At 43.8% G+C, this 26882-nt stretch overlaps 1 protein-coding gene across 3 annotated transcripts in view; it reads right to left on the reverse strand.

Annotated features, from left to right (window-relative positions):
- Positions 1–26882, reverse strand: part of dst (dystonin) — a 576136-nt gene that overhangs the window by 461720 nt on the left and 87534 nt on the right. For all 3 annotated transcript variants that reach the window (XM_041188904.1, XM_041188906.1, XM_041188907.1), the window contains exon 2: positions 8283–8344. In XM_041188904.1, coding sequence (XP_041044838.1) covers positions 8283–8344 — 62 coding nt within the window. The remainder of the gene's footprint in view (positions 1–8282; positions 8345–26882) is intronic.

Here is a 26882-nt window from a genome sequence, read left to right on the forward strand (position 1 = left end):
ACTCCAGAGGTTTGAACACATAATTGAGGCTGACACTCCAGTGCAGTACAGAGGGAGTGTTGCACTGCCAGTAATGCCACCTTTCGATGTGATGTTAAACCAAGGCTGCGCCTGCCTTCTCAGGTGGATGTAAAATATTGCATGACACAATTTCAAAGAGTATGGAATTCTCCCTGGTATCCGGACCAACATATATCCCTCAACCAACATCGACATCATCGACATATTTATTTGGTCACTATCACGTTGTTGTTTGTGGGAGCTTGCTGTGCACAACGTGACTGCTACTTTTCCTACATAACAGTGAATTGTAAAGCACTTTGGAACAGTCTGCAGTCATGAAAGGGAAGATACAAATGCAAGTCTTTCTTTCTAACAGGCCTCCCAAAAAATGCACCTCTATATCGTTAAGCCTTAAACATGTGTGTGATGAGGAGGTCTCACTGTCTCCCTGACTCTTGCACTGGGCCCCACAGTTACCATGGCGGCAGTTGGCCAGATTCCCCATTGGCAGGTGGTGATGGAAGAGGAGAGCACTTGGGAGAGGAATTGTTTGGCCCTCATGGATGCCTTCCAAGGAGGAGCGGCATCCTCTGCAGGAGGAGCCAGAAGCCCAGAGTACAGGGTGGCGGTGGTGTTATTCCTCACATTCACACATCCCCGATTGGCTAACAACAGAGGGCCGGCATGGGACAGCTTAGGTTTGGAGGTGAGCTCTCGATGGTTTCTCTGTATTTTGGAGTGTTGAACAACATTGTAAAAAAAGTCCATTTCTTTAAGGTAAGTTTTCACATAAGTGTATTTATAGGTTTGATGCCGGTGGAATGAAAGATCACTGTGCTGGAACCTGTGCGTTAAATTACATTTGGAAATGAAAACTTCAACTATGTCATACGTCAAATTTAAACTACAGCAGAAATAAACCAACAGCCACACCTTCTGGGAATTGGGAAACGCACCCAAGGTTAGATTAAGCTTACTGATTAATTCAGCTATCAACAAGGAGGAAAACCTGCAGAAAACATGCCAAAAATAATGGGCAGGATCTTCCAGTCGGCGAGCGGGGGCGAGGCCCGCTGGTCGACGCGTGAAATGACACGGGATGACGTCGGGTGGAACTCCCAAGGTCACCCCGCATCATTTCCATTTTCAAGTCAGCAGGGGTGCAGCCAATGGCCTATTGAGGCCATTGAAAAACTAATTAAGGTAATTAATGAACCTGCTCATCCAGCCTTAAGGTTGCTGGGCAGACCGGGACCCCTGGCAGGCTTGGGGAAAAGCATGAAACCTCATCCAAGGGCGGGATGAGGTTTCATGAGGGTATTTAAATCTTTATCAAATCTTTCAATAAAAGTTATGGACATGTCCCAACTCATGTGACATGAGGCAGTACTTAGCCTCAGGGAGATGAGTGTGTTCTTTCGTGCGCATGTGCGAAAGAGCACACTCTTGGCTCAGGGAATACCACCCTCTCAGGGAATACCACACTCCCCCCTTGCCCGCACAGAGAGCACATAGCGCTTCCTGGTGGATGTCACACTGGGCAGGCCTTAATTAGCCCACCCACGTAAAATGGTTGCGCGCCCCCAATCGGGGGCACCAACCAGAGGCGCACCTGCCCACTCCGACACTTCCCCCTCCAACAGGGGGAAAAGTTTTCCCAATGTATTTTTTATTGAGAGTTACCAATAGCGTACCAGCAGTTCCCACAAAATGGGCCAATCAAATCCCTCAAAACATTTCTCCAAATCCCAGCTGCCATTGAGGAGATAATTATATGCCTGAAAATTGAAAAAATAAGATGCACGTTAAATAATTTGCAAATAAATCACAAAACCTAGCTGAATTCAACAATTACCATCTTCAAAATAACCAGCAATATTTTGCTGCTGTGCACTTGTCTGCTTGGTCCCCTTGGTTCTGCAGACTGGGACTTGAATTACAATCTTTTCCTAAAGTCTGAATTACTGAGCATTTTTAGCACCACTCACCACCTCAGGTGCTTCACAACCCAAAGTACTTTTGATTAAAGCAAAATACTATGGATGCTGGAGTTCTAAAATAAAAACAGAAAATGCTGGAAAAACTCAGCAGGTCTGGCAGAATCTGTGCAGAGAAAAACAGAGTTAACTTTTCCAGTCCAATATGACTTCTTCAGAGGAAGAGTCATATTGGACTTGAAATATGAACTCTGTTTCTCACTCCAAAGTACTTTTGATATCTCGTCATTGCAGCATTTTATGTACAGCAACCTCTTCAAATCTGGCCAAACAATGGTTCAGTAGCTGCTTAAAGCTTTCACAAGCTTGTATTGCTCGTTAAGATGGACTGCCGCACTTGCAGCTATTGTAGGAAATGATGCCCTAATCAAACACAGATCAATTAACGTGCAGATCAAAGACGCTGGATTTTAACATTCTTGGGCAAATTAACATGGACTTATTAACAACTAATCTCATTCTGAAGTTTAGAAAGGGAAAAACTTAACATTTTAAAATCACATTAAATAAAACACAAACTCCTTAATCCAACAGACACAATCCTATCAGGAACCTACGTGGTCTTTATTGATTCCAGGCTGACATCGTATAAAAGGCACCTCAAAGAGTTTATCCAAAAAAAAAAATCCCAAAACGTGAATTACACCCACTGGAACCTGCAGTAAAAAATGATCTTAAATCGACATCCAAAATGACCACTCCAGATTGCAGACTATTCAGCACACATCACACAATAGCAATACCTACTCCACTCCTCACTTCACAGGACAAGAGCTGGACTATTCTGTGTTTCTCTTGTTCTCCATGCTTAACACACTTCACAGCTTGAGGGGCCACTTCATTAAAAACGCTTCCAAGTCTCAAGTCGCTTCTCCTATTCCTCCCATCAGTGGGCCATCGAAAAAAAGCATTTTGCAGTTTTCAAAAAAAATCTACAATACCAACATTGGTTCTGGCCTCTTGCATATCCTAGATTTTCAACAGCCCACTGCAGGTGGCCGTGTCTTCAGCTGTCTCAGCTCTAAGTTCTGGAACTCCCTCCCAAACCACTCCACCTCTTTCTCCTCCCTTAAGATGCTCCTTAAAACCTACCTCCTTGACCAGGTTTCTGGTCACCTACTCTTGTGCCTCCTGATGTGCCTCAGTGTCAAATTTTGTTTAATAATGCTCCTGTGAAGTGCCTTGGGATGCTGGACTCCTACATGCTCTTCCATCCTTTCAACTTCCTTCAGCGTGAACCTGGGAGCTTTCTCTCTTACCCATGTGCTCCATTTGCGCAGCTCCAACTTGTAGCCAAAGTCAATACTGACAATCAGCAACAGTTTCTTCCAATGAGTGCAGCTCCCCTTTAAGAGGGACAAACTGCCTTTAAAAGGAGCAGGCTAGCTGCATCATGTGATATCAGCATGTGCTGCTGGGCTCCCTGCTAAGCACTCAGGCAACCAGCAGCATGGACCTCACTCAGCCTAATACTACAATCATGCAAACGAGGAGGCAGCACAAAGTTTGCATGCAGCCTGCCTAAACAGGAATGGGCGCAGGCAGATGGTGAATCATAACCCTTGGGCCAGAAAACAGACCCTCATGAATTTTCGCACCACATGCTTTCAATAGCACAACCATTTAAACACTAATGAGCTTTAAACAATTACTCAGTAACAAACATTTACAAGGCACTTTTAATGTAGGCAAATGTCCCAAAACACTTCACAGGAGCTTAAATTAGGCCAAAATTAACATAGAACCAGAGGAGAGGGCATTAGGACAGCTGGCCAAAAGCTTGGTCAAAGAGGTGGGTTTTCAGGAGAATCTTATAATGAGAAAGAGGTTTAGGGAGAGAATTCCAGAACTCAGGATATAAACAGCTAAAGGTACAACTGTGAAAGGTGGAGAGAAGGGGGGAAGAAATGCTTGGAGGGCCAGAGTTAGAGGAACAAAGAGGATGGATTGATGGATTGTAGGAGGTGGCAGGCGATTACAGAGAGAGAGGGAAGGTTGTAGGGGCTGGAGGATGTTACAATGACAGGGCTGTAGGGGCTGGAGGAGGTTAGAGAGAGAGGGAAGGTTGTAGGGACTGGAGGAGGTTACAGTGAGAGGGAGGGTTGTAGGGGCTGGAGGATGTGACAATAACAGGGCTATAGGGGCTGGAGGAGGTTACAGAGAGAGGGAGGATTGTAGGGGCTAGAGGAGGTTACAGAGAGAGAGAAAGGGTTGCAGGGACTGGAGGAGGTTACAGCGAGAGAGAGGGTTGTAGGGGCTGGAGGATGTTATAATGACAGGGTTGTAGGGGCTGGAGGAGGTTAAAGAGAGGGAGGGCCTATCGGGGCTGGAGGAGGTTACAGAGAGAGAGAGGTTTGTAGGGACTGGAGGCAGTTACAGAGAGAGAGGGGGTTGTAGGGACTGGAGGCGGTTACAGAGAGAGAGGGGGTTGTAGGGACTGGAGGAGGTTACAGAGAGAGGGAGGATTGTAGGGGCTAGAGGAAGTTACAGAGAGAGAGAGGGTTGTAGGGGCTGGAGGAGGTTATAGAGAGAGGGAGGATTGTAGGGGCTAGAGGAAGTTACAGAGAGAGAGAGGGTTGTAGGGACTGGAGGAAGTTACAGAGAGAGGGAGGATTGTAGGGGCTAGAGGAAGTTACAGAGAGAGAGAGGGTTGTAGGGGCTGGAGGAGGTTACAGAGAGAGAGAGGTTTGTAGGGACTGGAGGATGTTATAATGACAGGGTTGTAGGGGCTGGAGGAGGTTACAGAGAGAGAGAGGATTGTAGGGGCTAGAGGAAGTTACAGAGAGAGAGAGGGTTGTAGGGACTGGAGGAGGTTACAGAGAGAGGGAGGATTGTAGGGGCTAGAGGAAGTTACAGAGAGAGAGAGGGTTGTAGGGGCTGGAGGAGGTTATAGAGAGAGGGAGGATTGTAGGGGCTAGAGGAAGTTACAGAGAGAGAGAGGGTTGTAGGGACTGGAGGAGGTTACAGAGAGAGGGAGGATTGTAGGGGCTAGAGGAAGTTACAGAGAGAGAGAGGGTTGTAGGGACTGGAGGAGGTTACAGAGAGAGGGAGGATTGTAGGGGCTAGAGGAAGTTACAGAGAGAGGGAGGATTGTAGGGGCTAGAGGAAGTTACAGAGAGAGAGAGGGTTGTAGGGGCTGGAGGAGGTTAGAGAGAGAGGGAGGATTGTAGGGGCTAGAGGAAGTTACAGAGAGAGAGAGGGTTGTAGGGACTGGAGGAAGTTACAGAGAGGGAGAGGGTTGTAGGGGCTGGAGGAGGTTAGAGAGAGAGGGAGGATTGTAGGGGCTAGAGGAAGTTACAGAGAGAGAGAGGGTTGTAGGGACTGGAGGAAGTTACAGAGAGAGAGAGGGTTGTAGGGGCTGGAGGAGGTTAGAGAGAGAGGGAGGATTGTAGGGGCTAGAGGAAGTTACAGAGAGAGAGAGGGTTGTAGGGACTGGAGGAAGTTACAGAGAGAGAGAGGGTTGTAGGGGCTGGAGGAGGTTAGAGAGAGAGGGAGGATTGTAGGGGCTAGAGGAAGTTACAGAGAGAGAGAGGGTTGTAGGGGCTGGAGGAGGTTAGAGAGAGAGGGAGGATTGTAGGGGCTAGAGGAAGTTACAGAGAGAGAGAGGATTGTAGGGGCTGGAGGAGGTTAGAGAGAGAGGGAGGATTGTAGGGGCTGGAGGAGGTTAGAGAGAGAGGGAGGATTGTAGGGGCTAGAGGAAGTTACAGAGAGAGAGAGGATTGTAGGGGCTGGAGGAGGTTAGAGAGAGAGGGAGGATTGTAGGGGCTGGAGGAGGTTAGAGAGAGAGGGAGGATTGTAGGGGCTAGAGGAAGTTACAGAGAGAGGGAGGATTGTAGGGACTGGAGGAGGGGTGAAGCTGCAAAAGGATTTTTTATGGCTCTTGTCACATTTTCTTTACCAACATATTTCTAAGCAGAATACCAGTCCACCAGCCATGGATTCTTCATTACTGTGGTTGTACACAAATTGAGGGACTGACAGACACTCAAGTTTATATTTTACCTTCCACCAAGCTCCAAATGTTATGGCTGACTCTCTGCTGTATCCCTGTACATTGCAACTCCAGTGTTTGCACTCTTAAGACTTCAACTCAATTGCCACCTCAAGAAATCCAGTAGTTAAACTCTCAAAACACTAATTCACCGCAGGAACATCTCTCCCAATTGCCCAATAACCTGCAAGAAATAGACTTTTGATACATTCAAGCCACTGTTAATTGAGCTTTGAGTCTATCCTCCAACATTCCAGAGATGGTTTGCCCACATTACAACTGTGACTACGTTTCAGAAGCTCTTCATTGATTTAAAGTGCATTAGGATGCCTTGAGGTCCCAAAAGGCACTACATAAATGCAAGTATTTTCTTTGCTCTCTCTTTTTGGCACCTTACAGCGTGGTCAGTCCAGCAGCCTGCCAAGTTGCATGAACAAACTGTTCATCAATTCAACCATCATCTCTTTTAAACGTTTGACTCATTGAATTGCTACCCAGATCTGTCAGTGCAGTGCATTTGATTTTCACATACTTGCAACATAAGGGAGTGGTTTCTGCACAACCAATTTAACTGGTCGCTAATTCACCGCACAAATATGAACAGTTCTGATAAATCAAACTGATTTTCCATTTAATACAGAGCTTGGCAGGCGTCATGATACATTACGATGTGCATAGTTCCTTCAAATTACTTTCTTCCACACTGAGAATTCAATTTTACAATGTTGCCCAATATAAACCTAAAAAGAGAGACTTGCATTTATATAGTGCCCATCACTACCTCAGATTGTCTCCGAAGCACTTCAGGGCGAATTGTTTTGAAGTGTCGTCATTTTGAAGGCAAACGCAATGGGCAATTTACACACAGTGAAGTCTGACAAACAGCAGTAAGATGGGTGATCAGTTAACCTGTTCTTGGTAGGGTTGTTTAAGAAATAAATCAGAACACCTTCAAAAAAAAAACTCTTAATATTTTACTTCTAAGTAAGCAGGCAATTGAAGCCTCGGTTTAATGTCTCAGTAAATTGCATCTTTTTTCTCCAAAAAGTTCAAATTACTTAACTTCTGTTTCTTTACGTGCATTCTCGAGATATGGGGGTCGCTGGGAAGACCAGTATTTATTGTCAACCCCTGGTTGCCCTTGAGAAGATGGACTTATTCTTAAACCACTGCTGTCCATGTGATGTAGATACACACACACTGTTGCTAGACAGGGAGTTCCACGATTTGGACTCAGCGACAAAGGAGGAATGGTGATATAATTCCTAGTTAGGCTGGTGCACGACTTGGAGGGGAACTTGAAAGTGGTGGAGGTCACAGGTTTGAAAGCCTTCCCTCTGATACCTCCCCAGGCTATAAGCATATTCCACTTCAGTTTACAGCTTGTACACATTTTTATAACCAACCTGAAATCATTCAGTTTCCTGTAAATGAAGTCATTCCACTCCCTCCAAATGTTCAATGTCCTCCCCATATCTGCTATCCACTGACTCCCTTAGCCTTTGTTTATGGCTTCTAGATGTACTCTGATATCCACTGGCAAATTTTAGCCCTTCCACTAGGTGGGGTGAGGGTGAGGGGGGAGCGGTGGTGGGAGGCTTCCCACAGCAACGGCAGCAACTTCCTCGCACCATCAGTGGTCGAGGATTTCCAGTGCACAACTGTTATCACGTCCAACCTGGAAAAACACCTCCAACGCGAGCCTGCACCATTTCTCCTACTGCCAGCTGTAACACCACTCCAGTCTCTGGTCCACATTTCACAATGGTACCAACCAACCTCAACTATTGAAAGGTAGACTTCAGAGCATAAGGAGCCCAAGGTCCACTAACTGGATGACAATGTCCCCCAGAGAATATTTATTGCAATACAAGTGTGACAAAGGATTGTTCCATCAATAAGCGAGAGAGCAGTTAGATAATGTAAGGCTGCCTATCCAGTATCTGCTTTAATTCCAGAAAGCCTGTTGGCTACAGGTATCTCAGCTTCAATTGTAGCTGTCAAAAAAGGTGCACCTGCTTCAGTTTCTTCCCAACTTTCCCAAGGTATTTATGAAGTGCAAACACTAAGGGAAATTTTGATGGGAAAAATTGACTTTAAAATAATCTCAGGGGGAGGAGGGGGGTTCAGGGTAAATGATAAAATTGTTATTTTGTTCAGCAAGAAAAGGAGATGAAATACATTAAATGACATGGCATCTTGCATTTAAATAGTCTGTTGGATAATCTGATAATAGGAAGTTAAAAAATAAACTGACGACTGTGGAAAATGCCCATAGAAATCCCACCGACCTTAATGAGGTGCTTATTGATCCATTTTGTGAAGGTCTTCTTCTGAACTTTGTCCCGTTCATCTGAAAAAAGAAAAGGGAAGAAGTTGACAGGCGAAGCTCACAATTTACCTTACAAAAGTCTTTGCTCCAAGTTACTGCAAATGTTATGATCCCAGCTGAGGTTCCCCCTAGATAAGCCTGATCCAGCTTAATAGATCTTAACTTGTATTGTTTGTTTAGATACATGGAGAGGGGCTACTGAACAGAGTCGCCGGAGTCAGCCAACGAACTTTTAACAAAAACATGAAACATTTATTAAGCAAGAAAAGATTAACCATATTACAATACAATTACAACCACATTCACACATAACTATACCTTGACAGATATATACAGATTTGTAAGGATAACACAAGTTACAAAAGCGATCTTATAGTCTAATGTTCCCAGTAGATGCACAGTCCACATAAACCTATGGCGACCTATGGTCAGGCACACCACACTCTGAAACCAAGTGACACCTCAACCAGATGCTATGGATCTCTCATCAAATCCCTCCTCAGATGCTTGTTACACCGTGAGCCAACCGGTCTCACTGAATTCCATCTTTCACACTGGGGTTTCTAATCGCCACTCTCAAAGAACTCGCTTTGGAGTCTTCTCCCAAACCGACTTCTTCCACAAGGGTTCACCTCCAGGGTTTCGAACTCCCCTTCTGATGTTCCTCTCCCCTGGGTCACCACATGCATTCAAGCTGTCTTCTACGCACTCACTCTCACTGACTCAGCTATCAACAGTACCACTGCTTCACATGCCCATAGCAAAGAGTTACAGACCTTCAGTTGTCTCCTTGTACCTTCTTGCCTCTTGCAAACTATTCTGCTGCTTTCTGCAGCCTTTGTTTCTTTAAATCTGAAGCTTGGAGCCTTTCTCTCTTATCTTCAATTAACTTCATTAATAGGGCCTTTTCCAGGTTCCTGTTCTTCCTTTGACTAGAAGGTCTGCTTGGGACTTTCCCCTGTTCCACTCCCTTGGATTTTGGGGTCTTTTTTTTTTGTTGGGACTGGCTATCTGTGCCCTTTGCTCCAGTCGCTCCTGGCAGCTACTTTCAAAACCAACTGAACTCAAACAGCTTCCAAAATCAAACTGCTGTTTTTTTTTCTTCTGGGTGTATGTCTGTGGAAGGGACCTATCTCTCTGGAACTCTGTTGCTAGGCAACAGCACCAATTTTTCTACTCTTTTTTGCTTAGTTTACAGTTGTAAAACTCACATTGGAAATGCAAGCACCTTTTTAAAGTGAAACTAAAACTCAATTCGACCTTTTCTTAACATACAGATACAGAAATATAAATCAAACTTAAGCTTTAAAGGTAAAGCTCATTCCTAACACCCACAAATATAACTTGCTTAAACTCTTTCTATTTCCTAACACAAAGTCGGGGATGAGGGAAATATTCAGCCTTAATAACTGGGAAATGAGAAGAGTTCTCTCAGCTGCTTATAATGCCCTTATTCAAAAAGCTGGGGAGACAGAAAGTAGGAAACCATAGACCAGTTAGTTAAACATCTGTCATTGGAAAATTGTTGGAATCCATTATTAAAGAAGTAGTAATGGGGCATTTGGAAAGTCAAAATACAATCCATCAGAGTCAACATGGTTTTATGAAGAGTAAATCGTGTTTGATTAATTTGCTAGAGTTCCTTGAAGATGTGACAAGCAAAGTGGATAATGGGGATCCTGTAAATGTAGCATATCTAGACTTCCAGAAGGCCATTGATAAGGTGCCACACAAAAGATTAATACACATGATAAGATCACATGGAGTTAGGGGTAATATATTAGCTTGGATAGAGGATTGGCTAACCGACAGAAAGCAGAAAGTCAGGATAAATGGGTCTTTGTCTTGATGGCAAGCTGTAACTAGTGGGGTGCCACAGGGTTTGGTCCTTGGGCACCAATTTTTACAATCTATATTAATGGCTTGGATTCAGAGATAGAAGGTGCTATAGCTAAATTTGCAGATGACAGCAAAATAGGTGGGAAAGTAAGTTGCAACGAAGAAATAAGAAATTTACAAATGGATATGGACAGGTTAGGTGAATGGGCCAAAATTTGGCAGATGAAATTTAACATGGATAAGTGAGACGTTATCCATTTTGGTCGGAAGAATAAAAAGGCAACTTATTATTTAAACGGAGAGAAACTCCAGAATGTTTCAGTGCAGAGGAATCTGGGTGTCCTCGTGCATGAATTACTAAAAGCTAGTATGCAGGTACAGCAGGTAATAAGGAAGGCAAATGGAATTTTGACATTTATTGCTAAAGGAACAGAGTACAAAAATAGAGAAGTGTTGTTGCAACTGTACAAGGCTTTGGTGAGACTGCACCTGGAGTACTGTGCACAGTTTTGGTCCCTTTACTTGAGGAAGGATGTAGTTGCATTGGAGGCGGTTCAGAGGAGGTTCACTAGATTGATTCCAGAGATGTGGGGCTTGTCTTATGAGGGGGGATCGAGCAGTTTAGGCCTATACTTGCTAGAGTTTAGAAGGATGAGAGGAGATTTAATTGAGCTATATAAGATGCTAAAGAGGATAGACAAAGTAGACTTGAAGCGGATGTTTCCCATTGTGGGGCATTGTAGAATGAGAGGCCATAGTTTTAGGCTAAGGGGTGGTAGATTTAAATCAGGGATGAGGAGGAATTATTTCTCTCAAAGGGTCGTGAATCTGTGGAATTCACTACCTCAGAGTGCAGTGGATGCCGGATGCTGAATAAATTTAAGAAGGTGATAGACAGATTTTTAATTAGTAACGGGTTGAAAGGTTATGGGGAGAGGGCGGGAAATTGGAGTTGAGGCCGAAATGAGATCAGCCATGATCGTATTGAATGGCGGGGCAGGTTCGAGGGCTGAATTGCCTACGCCTGTTCCTAGTTCTTATGTTCTTATGCTGTTGCACACAGACCATCTGCCATTAGTTTAACAAAAAACAAACATTTCCAAAAATTCAAAACCAGTGGTGGTTTTAAAGTATATCACCCATTGATCAGGAACATTATTCTGTCTGCAGCCTGCATTTGAAAGGTGGAGGAGGTGGGTAAAAGGAGATAGGATCATTCATGCTCTTTAGTACAGAATCATACAGCATAGAAGTAGGCCATTCATCCTATTGTGTCTGTGCAGGCTCTTTGAAAGTGCTATCCAATTAGTCCCACTTTCCCACCCACCTCCCCATAGCCCTGCACTTTTTTCCTTTCCAAGGGCAGGTCCAATTTTCTTTTGAAAGCTATTATTGAATCTGCTTCCACCGGACTTTCAAGCAGTGCATTCTAGATTAAACCAACATTTTATATAAAGGAAGCCTGGTTCTATTGCCAAGTTTCTCCTTATTTACTCTATCAAAACCCCTTCATAATTTTTAACAACTCTATTAAATCTCCCCCTTCTAGGGGGAACAATGCCAGGTTTTCTCTTGTCTTTCCACATGATAGAGGTCCCTCGTGTCTGATACTATTCCGATATATCACCCCTGGACACTATTAAGTAGATTGTTACCAGGTAGCTACACTTGGCAGTAGGATTTCAGTGATGGAGACAATAAATCTTCATGTCATTATCCAATTCAACATTGAGAAACACCCAGAAAAAGTTTAATTCTGTACTAATTCACACCAAGTTCCACCCGTAAATCACCCGTGAAACTATTCTTCTACATTGGCTCCTGTCCAGTAACACCTCAATTTTAAAATTCTCATCCGTGTTTTCAAACCCTTAAATGGCCTTATCCATCCCTATCTCTTTAACCTCCTCCAGCTCTACCACCCTCCGAGATCTCTGCCCTCCTTGAATTCTGGTCTCTTGAGCATCTTCTGATCCCAACAGTCCATCGTTGGCATTCTTTCCTTTAGAAAGCTTAGGCCCTAAGCTCTGGAATTTCCTCCTCAGCTTCTCTGCTTCTTCACCTCACTCTCTTCCTTTCAGTTGGTCTTTAAAACCTCTCTCTTTGGCCAAGGTCTTGGTTGCCTCTTGCAATATCTACTTATGTGGCTTGGTGTCAAATTTTGTTTGATAAAGCTCCTGTGAAGCACCTTGGGACATTTTACTCCATTACAGGCAGTGCATAAATGCAAACTATTGTGTTATAATGAGAGTTACATTGCCTCTGGAATACACTGGTGGCTGCTGAGTGCTGATTCACTGGTCACCTTCATGAGGGAACTGGACAGTTTGCTGAGAGGGGCAGAGATTACATATTAGAAGGTAAGTGTCTTTATAGCTAACACTTGGTCCATGGGATCTCCTGGACTTTCCATTGTCTGAGAGAGTTGGAAAGGAGCTTTCCAAAGTGGAAGAAGTGGGGGTGGGGTGGGGTGTGGGAGGGGGAGCAGTGGGGAAAGCAGCAGGCAGGGTTATATCTAGTTGTGGTACACCAACCTTCACGAGTGTGGAGCAGGCTTGATGAACCAGCTGGTTTTTGCCTTTCAATTCTATTCATAACATTACAAAGAATAACAAACTTCCATTTATGTAGCACTCTTCATAACCTCTTCAGGCCCAAAAGTGCGATATAGCCAATGCAATGCTTCTAAATGTGTATTAGTCACTGTTGCAATGTAGGAAAAACAGCAGCCAATTTGCACACAGCAAGTTCACACAAACAGTAACAAGGTAAATTACTAGAACACGTGATTTCCAATGGTGTTTGAGGGAGGAATGAGCAGGGCGCCGAGGAGGAGAACCCCCCTGACTCCTCCTTTACATACGCCTGGGAGAGAGGAGTGGGCTTCTCGTTTGATGCCTCATCCCAACAGTGCTGCACTCCTTCAGCACAGCAATGAACTGCCAACCTGGATAATGTGCTCAAGTCTTTGGAATGGGAGTTGAACTTAACTTCTTCTCATGACTTCATACAAGGAGGCTCAGTGAGTCAAGCTTCATTTTTCCTGTAGAATATCAGTGCCAATTTGCCAAACAATGGCAGCACATAGGCAGGCAACACCTCTGCCAGAAACCAACTGTTTGTTATTTGTCTCTCTCTCTGGTTATTCTTTGTCCTTCCCTTAAAGAGACACACCTTAAATTACCAAAGCATGACTGACAGAGAACATCAACTCAGTCACGCACAACACACCAAACAAGACAAAAACACAATGCGTTCTTTAAAATAATGGAGTTAGTGGGACATGAATTGAGTGTTTGTATGAAGAAGATTGGTGGAGGGGTAGGTGGGTTACCTAACTAATTATGTGAGTGAATGGTCTTGCAAAAGATGTTTAGAGGCTGCAGTTTGGTCAGGTTAGTTTTTGTGCAATACAGAAGAGGAGAAGCAATCACCAATTCAACAGGCATTATGGGCTGTTTCAGGTTAACATGGTGGTCTGTTCTTTGACTGGGTGAAAATCTGACTTTATTTTTTCATGACTGAGAAAACAGTAATGACCTTGTCACAATGTTTAAAATGAGTCATCTTTTAACTCTGACAACATTTTGAAAGAAGAGTCATATTGGATTTGAAACATTAATTTGTTTCTCTCTCCACAGATACTGTCAGACCTGCTGAGTTTTTCCAGCACTTCCTGATTTCAGATCTCCAGCATCCACAGGATTTTGTTTTTATCTTTTAACTCTGACCTGCCAAGTATTTCCAGCTAACTTAAAATGAGATAATCATTCCCTAAGGAATTACCTCTTTTGTGTCTGTCAACACAACAACAACCTTTTACAAGCTGTCTTCAATCCTTCAAACACTCCTCTGGATGCAATCAATCCTTTTAGCAGCAAGTCAACTGTTAAGAAGGCCATGTCTGGTTTATATTTTGAACAGTGCTGCCATGGCAACCAACCTCATGACAAACTATTGGTTTCAAATCTACTAAGCGACTTCCAGTTTTGAAAAATTCTTCATTAAAGGAAAACAGGGAAGAAATCGAGCCCCAAGGGTTTCTCCCTTGCATGAGATTGAGAGCGAGAGAGAAGGTTATGGGGGGGAGGGAGGCGATGGTGGGAAGAGGAAAAAAAAAATCGATGTTGAAAGCAGTGTTTAAATAAAGCACACTAAAATTAAAATAAAAACAGAAAATACTGAAAAATTCAGCAGGTCTGACAGTATCTGTGGAGAGAGAAACAGTGTTAATCTTTTGAGTCCGTATGATTCTTCTTCAGAAGAAGAGTCATATGGATTCGAAACGTTAACTCTGTTTCTCCACAGATGCTGTCAGGCATGCTGAGTTTTTCCTGCATTTTCTGTTTTTATTTCAGATTTCCAGCATTTCTAGTATTTTACTTTTACACTAAAATTAGAACTAGGTGTGTAGTATCATTATGCATTCACTTCCCAAGTACACAGCTTTATCAATTACAAAGAAGTGTGGAAGATAGCAAATAGGTGCCGTGCCAACAGGCAATACATTGCAGTTAATAAATGACCAGTTCATCATTCTTGGCTGTGTTGACTGGGGAATAAGCGTTTTCCAGGACACCGCCAACCTCAAATAGTGCTAGCTAATCAGTAAGTTCTTTGGAACAGCCAGTCAGGGCCTGGGCTGAGTAGTTGATTCAAAAACCAGGGCATCTCTGAGTGCAACACATCCACTGCAGGTGCACTGAGGTATCAGCCAAGATTATGTGCTTCAGTAGGGGCATGAACCCATGACCTGCTGGAGTTACAGGAAGGTAGTGCACAGAAAGGACCAGACTTTCAGGTTTATTCTTGCACACCTCAGAAGACTCCGGCATCAACAGGGAGTGTAAGCCAGTTAAATTCTTGGCCTAAGAAGATGCTTAGCTCAGCAAATTCAAAAAAGGAGGGGGGTGGGTGAGGAATGGGGTGGGGGGTGGTGGTGACGACACAGGGGCAGAAAGAGAAGAAAGAAAACACTGTATAAGTGAGTTAAAAAGATTGACAAGCATTCTTCTAATTAATCATATTAGGAACACAATTTTTCTCATCCACCCTACCCTGTGAAGCCAGGGTGCAGTGCTTATGATGTGCTCAATCAGTGGAATACAGGAGAAATCAAGATTACAGCGGTGGTCTTTTTTTAAAATGCATGGAAATTTCTAGAGCAGGTTTGTGAGAATATGCTTTTAGAGACGGGATTGAAAGCACAATTTATACTGTCCCCCGGAAGAGAAGAAAACAGTTAAAACATTTCTATGGCACTTTGCATTCTTTCAAAAGAATGTATGTTTAATGAGCTGAACTTCAGCCAAAGCTTCTATTTCAGGGTTAACACAAACTGCCATTGCAACTCTGCTGCTGCTGCAAATTTTGTTTGGTAGATTTAGAATATGACCACAATTATAGTATACAGCTCCTTAAAGAAATGTCGCCTCAACTCTTCATCACTACTGTTATTTTTCTTTTGTGCCTCGTTAGTAAAAGATGTCAGGGTAGCAATAACCATTCCACCCCAGTCTCAAAAGAAGACAGTAATAGTTGGTTGGCTGTAAGTGGGTGGGGTGGGTGGGGCAGCGGTGAGATGAAAAATTAATCGACATTATCGATCCATACCCACAAGTTGTTGCACTGCAGTAAGCTCAGAGCCTGAAGGTTCCAGTCCTATTCCAGACACTTGAGCAAATAATCTAGACCAACACCGCCCTGGCCCAGCCGTCACCACCATGGCCTGGCCCGTCACCCTTACAGCACTGCACCATTCCCCCCTCCGCCCAGCACGAACTCCCCACTCTCATGCCTGGTCCTCCAGGTGTCCCTTATTTTTTTCTCTCAACAGTTAGCCACCCTGTCTTTGACCAAGCTTTTGTTTAATTAGGGGAAGGTAGTGGCATAATGGCGATGTCACTAGATTAGTAATCCAGCGCTAATGTTCTGGGGGCACAGGTTCAAATCTCGCCATGGCAGTAGGGGGAGTTTCAATTCAGTCAATAATAAATCTGGAATTGAAAGCTAGTCACAGTAATGGTAACTGTGTAAACCATCATCATACTCCCCTGGTTTACTAATGCCCTTTAGGGAAGGAAAATCTGCCATTCTCTCCTGGTCTGGATTACATGTGACTCCAGGCTCACAGCCATGTGGCTGACTCTTAGCTGCCCTCTAAAATTGCCAATCAAGCCACTCAGTTCAAGGGCAATTAGGGATGGGCAACAAATGCTGACCTTGCCAGCAACGCCTACATCCCATGCAAGAATGAAAAAAATACACATCAGAATATCTCCTTGCATGTCTCAGTGTTAACTTGTGTCTGAAAACGGTCCTGTGAAATGCCTTGAATCATTCAGGTTAAAGGTCCCCTCCCTCCTTTATCCATCAGAGCCTTTGCAAAAACCTATGGCTTTAATTGGAAAGGCAAAGGATTGGGGGCTGCCATATTCATTTAAAAAAGGGGGAAAAGGTGATTTTGTTTTAAATTGATAGTTCACTTGTAAACAAAAGTTTGAAAAAGACTTGGGGACTGACCCCTATCTGTCGAGTAGAGGGCAGAACGGGGTCAAACAGTGCACAACAAGTCTAAATTGGATACAAGATAAAGTGCAGTGCTTTAAGAAATCAATCTCCAGTCTTCCATGTTAAGAATTATCATTTTTCAGTGGGGTTAATTCCAACCAAAGGGATCATCCTTATCTTCACTGAACAGTGCTTTTTTTAAAAGAAATAAAACTTCTAAAGACTCTCTGACACTATTGCAGTGTCTTTGGAAACTAACTGTTTAGACAGGTCAAGAGTTAGTTACAGTTCAGCTTAGCCATGAGGAACACTGAATGTTCAGGGAACAATATGTTCTTACGTCTGCTCCCCTCCTGCACTATTGCCTTGAGAGAGGGCCACAGTGTGGCAGCAAGGAGTAAATTAGAACTGGATGCAGGATGTTTGAACTACTGGGGTGGGGCGGGGGAAGACGATGGACAAGGTGGGGAGGAGGTGAGAGAGAAGTGAAAGGAGGATGATGGGACAGGGAGGAATAAAAAGCGGATGCAGTTGAGAGAAGGAGAAAGACACTGGAAGAAATCCTCTTCAAAACAGTGCCATGGGATCTTTTACCTTCACTTGTGAGGGCAGATGGGGCCTCTGTCTAATACCTCATTCAAATACACAGCATTTCTGACAGCACAGCATTCCTTCAGTGTAGTGTCAGACTACAGTTTGTGCTCAAACCTCTGTAAAGCAACCTTCTGGCTCAGAAAGAAGAATGCTACACAGAGCCTTGGCTCCGTGCTGGGGTATGGTTCTAGGGAACACTGGCATCTTCCAGTATCTCACTATCCATCATTAGTAACATGAGAACCTCAGTAGCAAATGTCAGCAGGCAACACTATTGCAGAAGAGGGGCAGTGGGGGGGATGGAAGTATCTAAACTGATCCAGAGACTCTCCTCATTACGCATCCTGGTAGAAACAGCAGAAACCTACCAGGTAATCAAAAGGAGGGTGGACCTTGATGAGATTAACAGGGGCAGCATCATATCTGGAATACCTCAATCACTCATTGATTGAGTTGAAAAGATCAGCTGTTATGCAAAAGATAGGGATGCCTACAAACATAGATAGGCACATGCTCCCCAATCATGAAACTAAAGACTTTAGTGAAACAGGACAATGAGCATCAGTGTACATTATCACTGACCACTGATCACCTTGAACAGAAAATCAATACACCAGTACAATGAAAAGGACAGATACCAGGCAGGAGTTGGATCATGCTCAGAACACTGACTGGAATCCTCATTTAGCACATTGTGGAGATTTCAGTTCTGTGCAAGTCCCGGAGGCAGCAAAAATGCCAATTCATGAGCCGTAACAATTTGTTCATTACAGCTCACTTGGCCTAGGTTATGAGGCAATTTACAATAAATAGTCAACTAAAAACTTGTATTTATATAATACTTTAACATCCCAAGGCGGTTTACAGAATTTGAAACCAAGTCAGCAAGGGAGATGTTGGGACAGGTGACCAAAAGCTTGGTCACAGAGGCAGGTTTTAAGGAACAGTGTCAGTAATAATATCAATCCACACACACACACACACTACAAAACACAGAAGCGTGGCCAGCTAACTGGAAAGAGCCAAGGAGAAGGAGAAAGGGGTTACAAAAACTGCAAGTGAACTAACTTTGGATCTCAGCTTAAGATTTGATGTCAACATTCATAAGCTCATATAGCACAGAAGGCAGCCATTTGGCCCATCATGTTTGTGCCAACCCTTTGAAACAGCAATCCAATTAGTCCCACCACTTGTGCTCTATCCTCAGGACCTGCAGATTTTTATTTTTCTTCACGTATTTATCCAATTCCCTTTGAAAGGTACTTTTGATTCTGCTTCCATCACCCTTTCAGGCAGTTCATTCCACATCCCTTCTCGTTCTTTTGCCAATTACTTCAAGAGGACAGAGGTTCAAAGTGTGAAATGACTAAAGCAGCAATCCGTTAAAGGAATAAAGAAGCACAAGCATTCCAAGTTACAGCTTATTAATGGAATAGCATTTAACTGAAGCAGTGCCTGATTTACAACATGAGCTTGAATCATTTACACTGTAACTGAGCCAAAGCTATAAGTGGGACATACAAGGTACTAACCCATACAACACATCCGGTTCACCAGCCGAGCATTCAGCTCTCTTTCACTGGGGAAAAGGCCCATCTCTCGTCCAGGCTGCACAATGCAAGGTTCTGACATTTCCATTTTCAGTGCTGAGACATGCAAAAGTAAGGGAGGCGGACTTACTAAAGAAACTCCTCCCACATAGCCTCAAGAACAACCACTCCCCTGCCCACTCCTATAGGGCAGGAAGGAAAGCAAAGCCGGCACACCTTTTCTCCAAAATATAAAAGCATTTCTTTCCAACAGTTATCACAATAAAATATGTATGGCTGAAGAGAACATTGAATCATTGCACAACCACATATTTCGTGGTGCACTCTGACAACAAAAGCCAACAGTTAAAAAAGTTGTCTAAATCATCATGGAGCAAAAATGTAAAGGCAGAAATGTGAGCGGCGTTAAGAGTGACTCAGACTTGCCCAAGTCATTCTGGTGTAGCGTTTTGTTAAGATTTTGCTTATTAAATGGTTCACTGTAAAAATAAAAGACACTTGCTGAGCAGGCGCGCACACACACACACTCTCTCTCTCTTTCTACTTGTTAAGTCCCTTCAACCAAAAAAGGAAACTGCTCAAAAGCAAGGCACAGGCACAGACCTGCACCTACAGGGGTGTCTCCCTAATAGCAATACATGTTGCTTTTCATTACAAGCTTCTGCAATCACTAGGAGATTAAGAAAATCTTATTCAAGATTGTGTACAGTGCTGCTTTGCAATTATTATCCAAACTACATTTTTAATAGCCAGACACGTAGAAACATAATCTCTAATTCATGCTTCATAAGTCCCATCACTGAAACAAAGTAAAGATTTGACCACACAGAAATGGTAAATAGTCACCCCCACTTTGCAGCTGCGAGTGGGAGATACAAGGACACTACCATAATCTTTTAACCCTCAATAATTTTAACAGTAAACTTGGTAACTTGTCCAATTTGAGCATGACATGAGGAGATTCTCCACATCAGTGGCTGCAAATCCTTTTGGACAGTACAGAAGCAAAAATGTCAAACACCCAACAGAATGCTTGCTTTATGAGTGGAGTATGTTGGACTGCCAGACAGAAGATATTATTTTCGTCATCAGCGAACTGGAGTCTTGTGGCGGTTTGTGTGTGCTGATTTTCCAGTGCTGACTTGGAGGCCTGGCACATTACTTGCCTCCCTCAAAGCCAGAAGAATTGAAACTGTGACCCCTTCCACCACTTAGCCACTTCAAAAATAGCAGCAATTACACCACAGACCACTGAATGGAGTACAGATGACCTAGGCAAATAGTAATGTCCACCTGTGCCAAGGCTGTCATTTGGGAGACATAGTAATTGGAGAGGGTAATTCAGCCCCCAAGCCTGTTCCATCATTCAGATCATGGCTGATTGGTGACCTCAGCTTCATTTACCCACCTTAACCCCATATCCCTTGACACCCTTCTCCAACAAAAATCCACCAATCTCAGGCTTGGTTGCTCAAATTAATCCCCAGCATCAACAGCTTTTTGTGGGGAGAGAATTCCAGATTTCTACTAGCTCTTTATGTGAAAAAGTGCTTTCCGATTTCACTCCTATGGTCTAGCTCTAAATTTAAGGTTATGACCCCTTGTAGAAGAATCATTGAATGGTTACAGCTCAGAAGGAGGCCATCCAGACCATCGTGTCCCTGCTGACTCTCTGCAAGATCAATTTAGATAGCCCCACTCCCCTGTTGTTTCCCTGTAACCCTGCAAATTCTCTCTCTCTTGGGGTGCTTATCCAATTCCCTTTTGAAAGCTACAATTGCATCTACCACCACCCACTCAGTCTGTTCATTCCAGATTTTAACCACTCACTGTGTGAAAAAGTTTCTCCTCATGTCTGCTTTGGTTCTTTTGCAAATCACCTCAAATCTGTGTCCCCTGGTTCTCAACTCATGGGTCAGTGGCAACAATTGCTCTCCATCTAGATACCCACCACCAGAGAAAATAACTTTTCTTTATTGACCCTATGAAAACATTCCAAACTCTAAACTCAAGGGAATACAGAATAGGCGATGCAACCTGCCCTCATAATTTAACCAGTTAATGGATTAGGAATAATCAAGTTCATTGAGTGCATAGCAAACAGTTAATTAAATTTGTGATCCTGAAATCCCAGTGAGTGATATTAGTTACTAAGGTTAAACCCTCAACATTTCTCTGACCATGGGGGAATGTTTGCAAGAGTGCTTTCATTATTACAATAGTGACGATAATTCAAAAGGTACTTCAGTGATTGCAAATCCCTTTGGGACATTCCAAGTTCCTGAAAGACACTATGGGCTGAATCTCCGGCTTGGCGAGCAGACCCCACCCCGCCGAACTGTCAAAGACCTATTAAGGACATTTATCTCAAATTAAAATAATTAACGGAGCTGCCCGTCCAACCTCCAGGTTGGCGGGCAGGCGAAGAGCCCAGGCGGCTTTCGCATTTTTCACGAGCGTGATGAGGTTTCATGAATGATTTTAAATTTTGACAAAAAGTTTTATTGAAATTAGTGCACACGTCCCAGCTCATGTGACAGTTTCACATGAGGGGACATCTCATAAAAATTTTCTCACCGTTTTGTTAAACTTTTTGCACTTAAAACTAATCTCCCTGAGGCACCTCTATGGTGCAGAAATCAGGGAGATTTCTGCGCTCTTTTGTGCACATGCATCACATAAAATGGCAGCACAGACCCGATCGGGGGCACCAATTGAGTCCGCGCCCACCTGTGCCCGCTCTCGCCCAGCCCGCCCGACAGGCAGGAAATTCTGCCCTATATAAATGCAAGTCTTTCTTTTTCTATTCATATTTTTTAGGAAAGTCACTCCACTTTCATTAACAGAGCATGAACATTTTGTAGGCTATTAAAGAGAAAATGCAGAGTATAATCAAAGGCTCCATTTTGGTAAAGTATGTTACCATGCAGTTAGGCAATAAATTCTCCCAGTGGTACGTTTTGTTTATAAGAACATTTCAAACAATAAAAATCTAGCCATGAGAGTATATGGAGCTCTTTTTTAAAGAAATTACACATCTGCTGCATAAATTTTTAAGGCTTCAAAAATCTTTCAGCAAAATGCACACCCACAAATGATGGCAGCCTTATCGATCCATACTTTCAATGGGACATCCACAATAAAGAGCAGCTTTGCACAAAATCCATTTCCTTCTGCTAAAAGTTACAGTTAAAGCTCCCAGTCCCACCCAATTCCTAAGTAGTGTCAAACATCCTGAAACTGACTCATTTAAAGAAATACAAGCAAGAATTAAGAAATATAAACACAACATGAATAGACATGACCCATGATAATTTGCAGTGTTAGCTGTGGGTCAGTAGTAACACACACAAACAGCTTCAGAGTCAGAAGGTTGGAGGTTGGAGGTTTAAGTCCCACTCCAGAGGCTGACACTTCAGAGCAGTCCTTCACCGCTTCAGATGAGATATTAAACCTGTCTTCTCAAGTAAACGATCCAACAGCAGTATTCACACATGAGCAGGAGATTTCTTCCAATGTCCTGGCCAATATTTACCCCCATCTAACACCAGGACATGTATCATGTTGGTATTTGTGGGATATTGCTGTGCACAAATGGGTTGCTGAGATTCCTACATAACAACAGTGACACTTCAAAAATACTTAAATCCGCTATAAAGTGCTTTGGGACTTCCCAACATTGTAAAAGGTACTGATTAAATGCAAATCTTCCCCTTTATCTAATGAAGTCAACATCCTCCCAGAATCCATTCCATACATCTTGGAGACCCAAGATGTTAAGCTCTGGCCTCCAGCCTTGATGACTCCCACGAGGCGAATGGGCTATAACTTCCACAGTATGCATTAATTTTGAAGCTATGGGTGTCGCTGGCAAAGCGACATTGCCCTAATTGCCTTCAAGGTGGTAATGATGAAGATCCTCCTTGAATGTGACCAAGTGGCTTGCTAGGCCATTTCAGAGGCCAGTCAAGAGACAACTACATTCTTGTGGGTCTGGAGTCACATACAAGCCAGGCTGGGTAAATTTCCTTCTCTAAAGGGCATAAGTGAACGAGATAACAATTGGGTAATCTCAAAGTCTCTGTAACAGAGACACTCGCTTTAAATTCCAGGTTTAATTTAATTTAATTCCCCATTTGCCATGGTGGGATTTGAGCTCATATTTCTGGATTATTAGTCCAGACCTCAGGATTGCAAATCCAATAACATAAGCACTATACTACTGTGCCCCAAGCTCCTCCTCACTTCCTGGAAGAGACTTAAAGAGGATGAGGGGCATGGGGGATGTGAGGGACTAGAACAAGAGAGAAAGGAGGGTGACAAGAGGGCATTGTTGGTTCTATTGAGAACATCAGGAGGGTGCTGTTGGAAATGAACAGGCCCATGTTAGGGTTAGAAAACTAACCACATAATCACAGAACATTGTCCATATTTTTTAACCAGGAAGGAATAATGATTCAATAAACTACAGATCAAGTTGTCTGAGATTCTTAGAATCAGATAAACTGTACCTTCAATGAAGGATAGAATAATTACTTTGAAGATCATTATCAGTACTCAACCATACCTCATGATCAATAACCAAAAACTAATGACCATTCATTTCAACACTGGCACATCATGCCCTGGAGGTGGAGCAGTAATATAATATTCAGCCTAACTGGGGTTAGATGCTGGTACAGGCGACTTAAAGGCCAAACCTTGCTGAGCTCTGAGTGTTAGCCAAGCTGCGGCAGGGAGCTCTGACTAGAAAGAGAGAGCATTTCTTTGAAAGTGAGGAGTGGCAAGGGTTATAAAAAATATAAAAGCACATGAAAACATGTCAGTTCAAAATTAATTCCAACAAGTAACAGGTTGGTGCTTTGCAAGATAATGATTTTGATTGTAGACCTTTTGTTATTGCTGAAAAAAACATTTAGTCAAAGTTAGTAAAACAAAAATACCTGGACAAACTCAGCAGGTCTGACAGCATCTGCGGAGAGGGATACAGATGACGTTTTGAGTCCGTATGACCCTTCGTCAGAGCTAAGACATATAGAAATGAGATGAAATATAAGCTGGTAGAGGGGGGTGGGACAGGAGAGCTCAATAGGGGGCCAGTGGTAGGTGGAGGCCAAGAAGAGACTGCCAAAGATATCATAGACAAAAGGACAAAGGGGTGTTGACGGTGGTGATATTATCTAAAAGGTGTGCTAATGAGGACATTAAGGGAAGCAAGCTAGTGGCAGATGACCCTAGTGCGGGTGGGGTGGGGGGAAGGGATCGAAATGGGCTAAAAGGTGGAGATGAAACAATAGATCGAAATAAATTTAAAAATAGGAGGGAAGAGAAAAAAATAGTTGTAAAAAAACTTAATAAATTATTGGAAAAAGGGGGATCCGATAGGGGGTGGGGATGGAGGAGGGAGTTCATGATCTGAAATTGTTGAATTCAATATTAAGTCTGGAAGGCTGTAAAGTGCCTAGTCGGAAGATGAGGTGCTGTTCCTCTAGTTTGCGTTGAACTTCTCTGGAACATTGCAGCAGGCCAAGGATGGACATGTGGGCATGAGAGCAGGGTGGTGTGTTGAAATGGTAAGTGACAGGGAGGTCTGGGTCATGTTTGCGGACAGACCGAAGGTGTTCCGCAATGCGGTCACCCAGTCTGCGTTTGGTCTCTCCAATGTAGAGGGGACCGCATTGGGAGCAGCGAATGCAGTAGACTAAATTGAGGGAAGTGCAAGTGAAGTGCAGCTTCACTTGAAAGGAGTGTTTGGGCCCTTGGATGGTGAGGAGGGGGGGAAGTAAAGGGGCAGGCGTTGCACCTTCTGCGGTTGCATGGGAAGGTGCCGTGGGAGGGGGTTGAGGTGTAGGGGGTGATGGAAGAGTGGACCAGGGTGTCCCAGAGGGAACGATCCCTGCGGAAAGCCACCAGGGGGGGTGAAGGGAAGATGTGTTTGGTAATAGCATCACGCTAGAGTTGGCGGAAATGGCGGAGGATGATCCTTTGATCGCGGAGGCTGGTGGAGTGATAAGTGACGACAAGGGGGACCCTATCATGGTTCTGGGAGGGAGAGCAAGTTGTGAGGGCAGATGCGCTGGAGATGGGCCCTGTCAACCACCGTGGGTGGAAAACCTCGGTTAAGGAAAAAGGAAGACATGTCAGAGGAACTGTTTTTGAAAGTGGCATCATAAGAACAGATGTGATGGAGGCAAAGGAACTGAGAGAATGGGATGGAGTTCTTACAGGAAGCGGGGTGTGAGGAGCTGTTGTCGTGGAGTCGATAGGCTTGAAATTAATATTGGTGGACAGTCTATCACCAGAAATTGAGACTGGGAGGTCAAGGAAGGGAAGGGAAGTGTCAGTGATGGACCACGTGAAAATGATGGAGGGGTGGAAATTGGAAACAAAATTAATAAAATTTTCCAGATCCAGACGAGAGCATGAAGCGGCACCAAAGCAGTCATCGATGTACCGGAGAAAGAGTTGTGGGTGGGGGCCTGAGTAGGACTGGAACAAGGAATGTTCCACATACCTCATAAGGAGATAGGCATAACTGAGGCCCATGCAGGTACCCATAGCCACACCTTTTATTTGGAGGAAGTGAGGCGACTTTAAGGAGGAATTGTTCAGCGAGAGAACAAGTTCAGCCAGACAGAAGAGAGTAGTGGCCGATGGCGATTGTTCGGGCCTCTGTTTGAGGAAGAAGCGGAGTGCCCTCAGACAATCCCGGTGGGGGATGGAGGTGTAGAGGGATTGGATGTCCATGGTGAAGAAGAGGCGGCTGGGGCTAGGGAACTGGAAATTGTTGATATGATGTAGGGCGTGAGAGGAATCACGGATGTAGGTGGGAAGAGACTGGACAAGGGGAGAGAGAATGGAGTCAAGATAGCAACAAATGAGTTCTGTGGAGCAGGAACAAGCTGACACGATCGGTCTGCCGGGACAGTCCTGTTAGTCAAACTTGTTCATCTTGCACTCATCAGGACAATTCCAAGAACAGCGATGTAAGGGCAGCAAAAATTTTATGCTGTATGAGAAGAGAGTGCTGATTATTTGGCAAGTCTATTCTGTTTGGTGGGGGCATTGCCATGGAGAATGCACCAGTTAATGGTGACTCACAGTGAACTGCCAAGCATTGATTGAAATTTAAACGACGCAGCTTGACCCTGATTGGGCAAGGCGTTGCCCTGAGGAATGAGCCAGCGAATGGCTATCACTTATTCTGTTTAGTTGAAATAGGCGCAACGTGTACACATGTTCTTTCTATCTGCAAAGACCAGGGCCCTGTGTATTAATATATGTAGCTTCCAGAACATGCAAATGCACCACACTGTGAGTCTGACTGACAATCTTAAATTGGTTATCAGCGTAATTTTTAGCACACTGAGGATTATTTAGCGAATGTTGTCCCATCGTGGAATCATATCTCATGTTGGACACTGTGTTTTGAGTTTTGTAAGCACAGGCTGGTTGGGTACGGTCTGTACCTTACCCATTGCGAACAGCAGAAAAGACATGCTGTTTGATATGATCTACCAGCCTTTGGGATGTACAGCCTACATACCTAGCATCACACAAGCACTGAAATTCATATACCGAATTACTCATTTGTGTGATAGGCAGAACGTCTTTTTGGCTTGATGGCAGCATCCTGTTAATGACCAATACCACTAATGCTGCTACTGCATAGTAACAGCGTGAAACAGCTGGCTTCACCTGTTGCTCAAATTTTTGAGATACCTTGCCCTTCCAGGATAATCTGAGGTAGACTGGACACTTTTCAAGACCAAAAGAAGTGACAACCTTAGGCCCATTCAGGAGTTTGCACGATATATAGCATGAAATGATCTGATCAGGGTCACCATTATCACATAGGATATCTTTGATGCACCCTATTTCAGCATCAAGTTTGCATGGTGAGCAAATGACACAGGTCCTATTCACGAGGTTGCCAATAGCTTATAGCGTGAGGAACTGTAAGAGTCCCAACACGTATATTGACCAGTGAAGGTAGGCTTGCAGTGGAACGTGGTAGAAAATCCTCTGGCAGATTTCTCAACTAGTGCGTCAAGGAACAGGAGTTC

Source organism: Carcharodon carcharias, chromosome 5, assembly GCF_017639515.1.
Source record: "Carcharodon carcharias isolate sCarCar2 chromosome 5, sCarCar2.pri, whole genome shotgun sequence".
NCBI classification, from domain to species: domain Eukaryota; kingdom Metazoa; phylum Chordata; class Chondrichthyes; order Lamniformes; family Lamnidae; genus Carcharodon; species Carcharodon carcharias.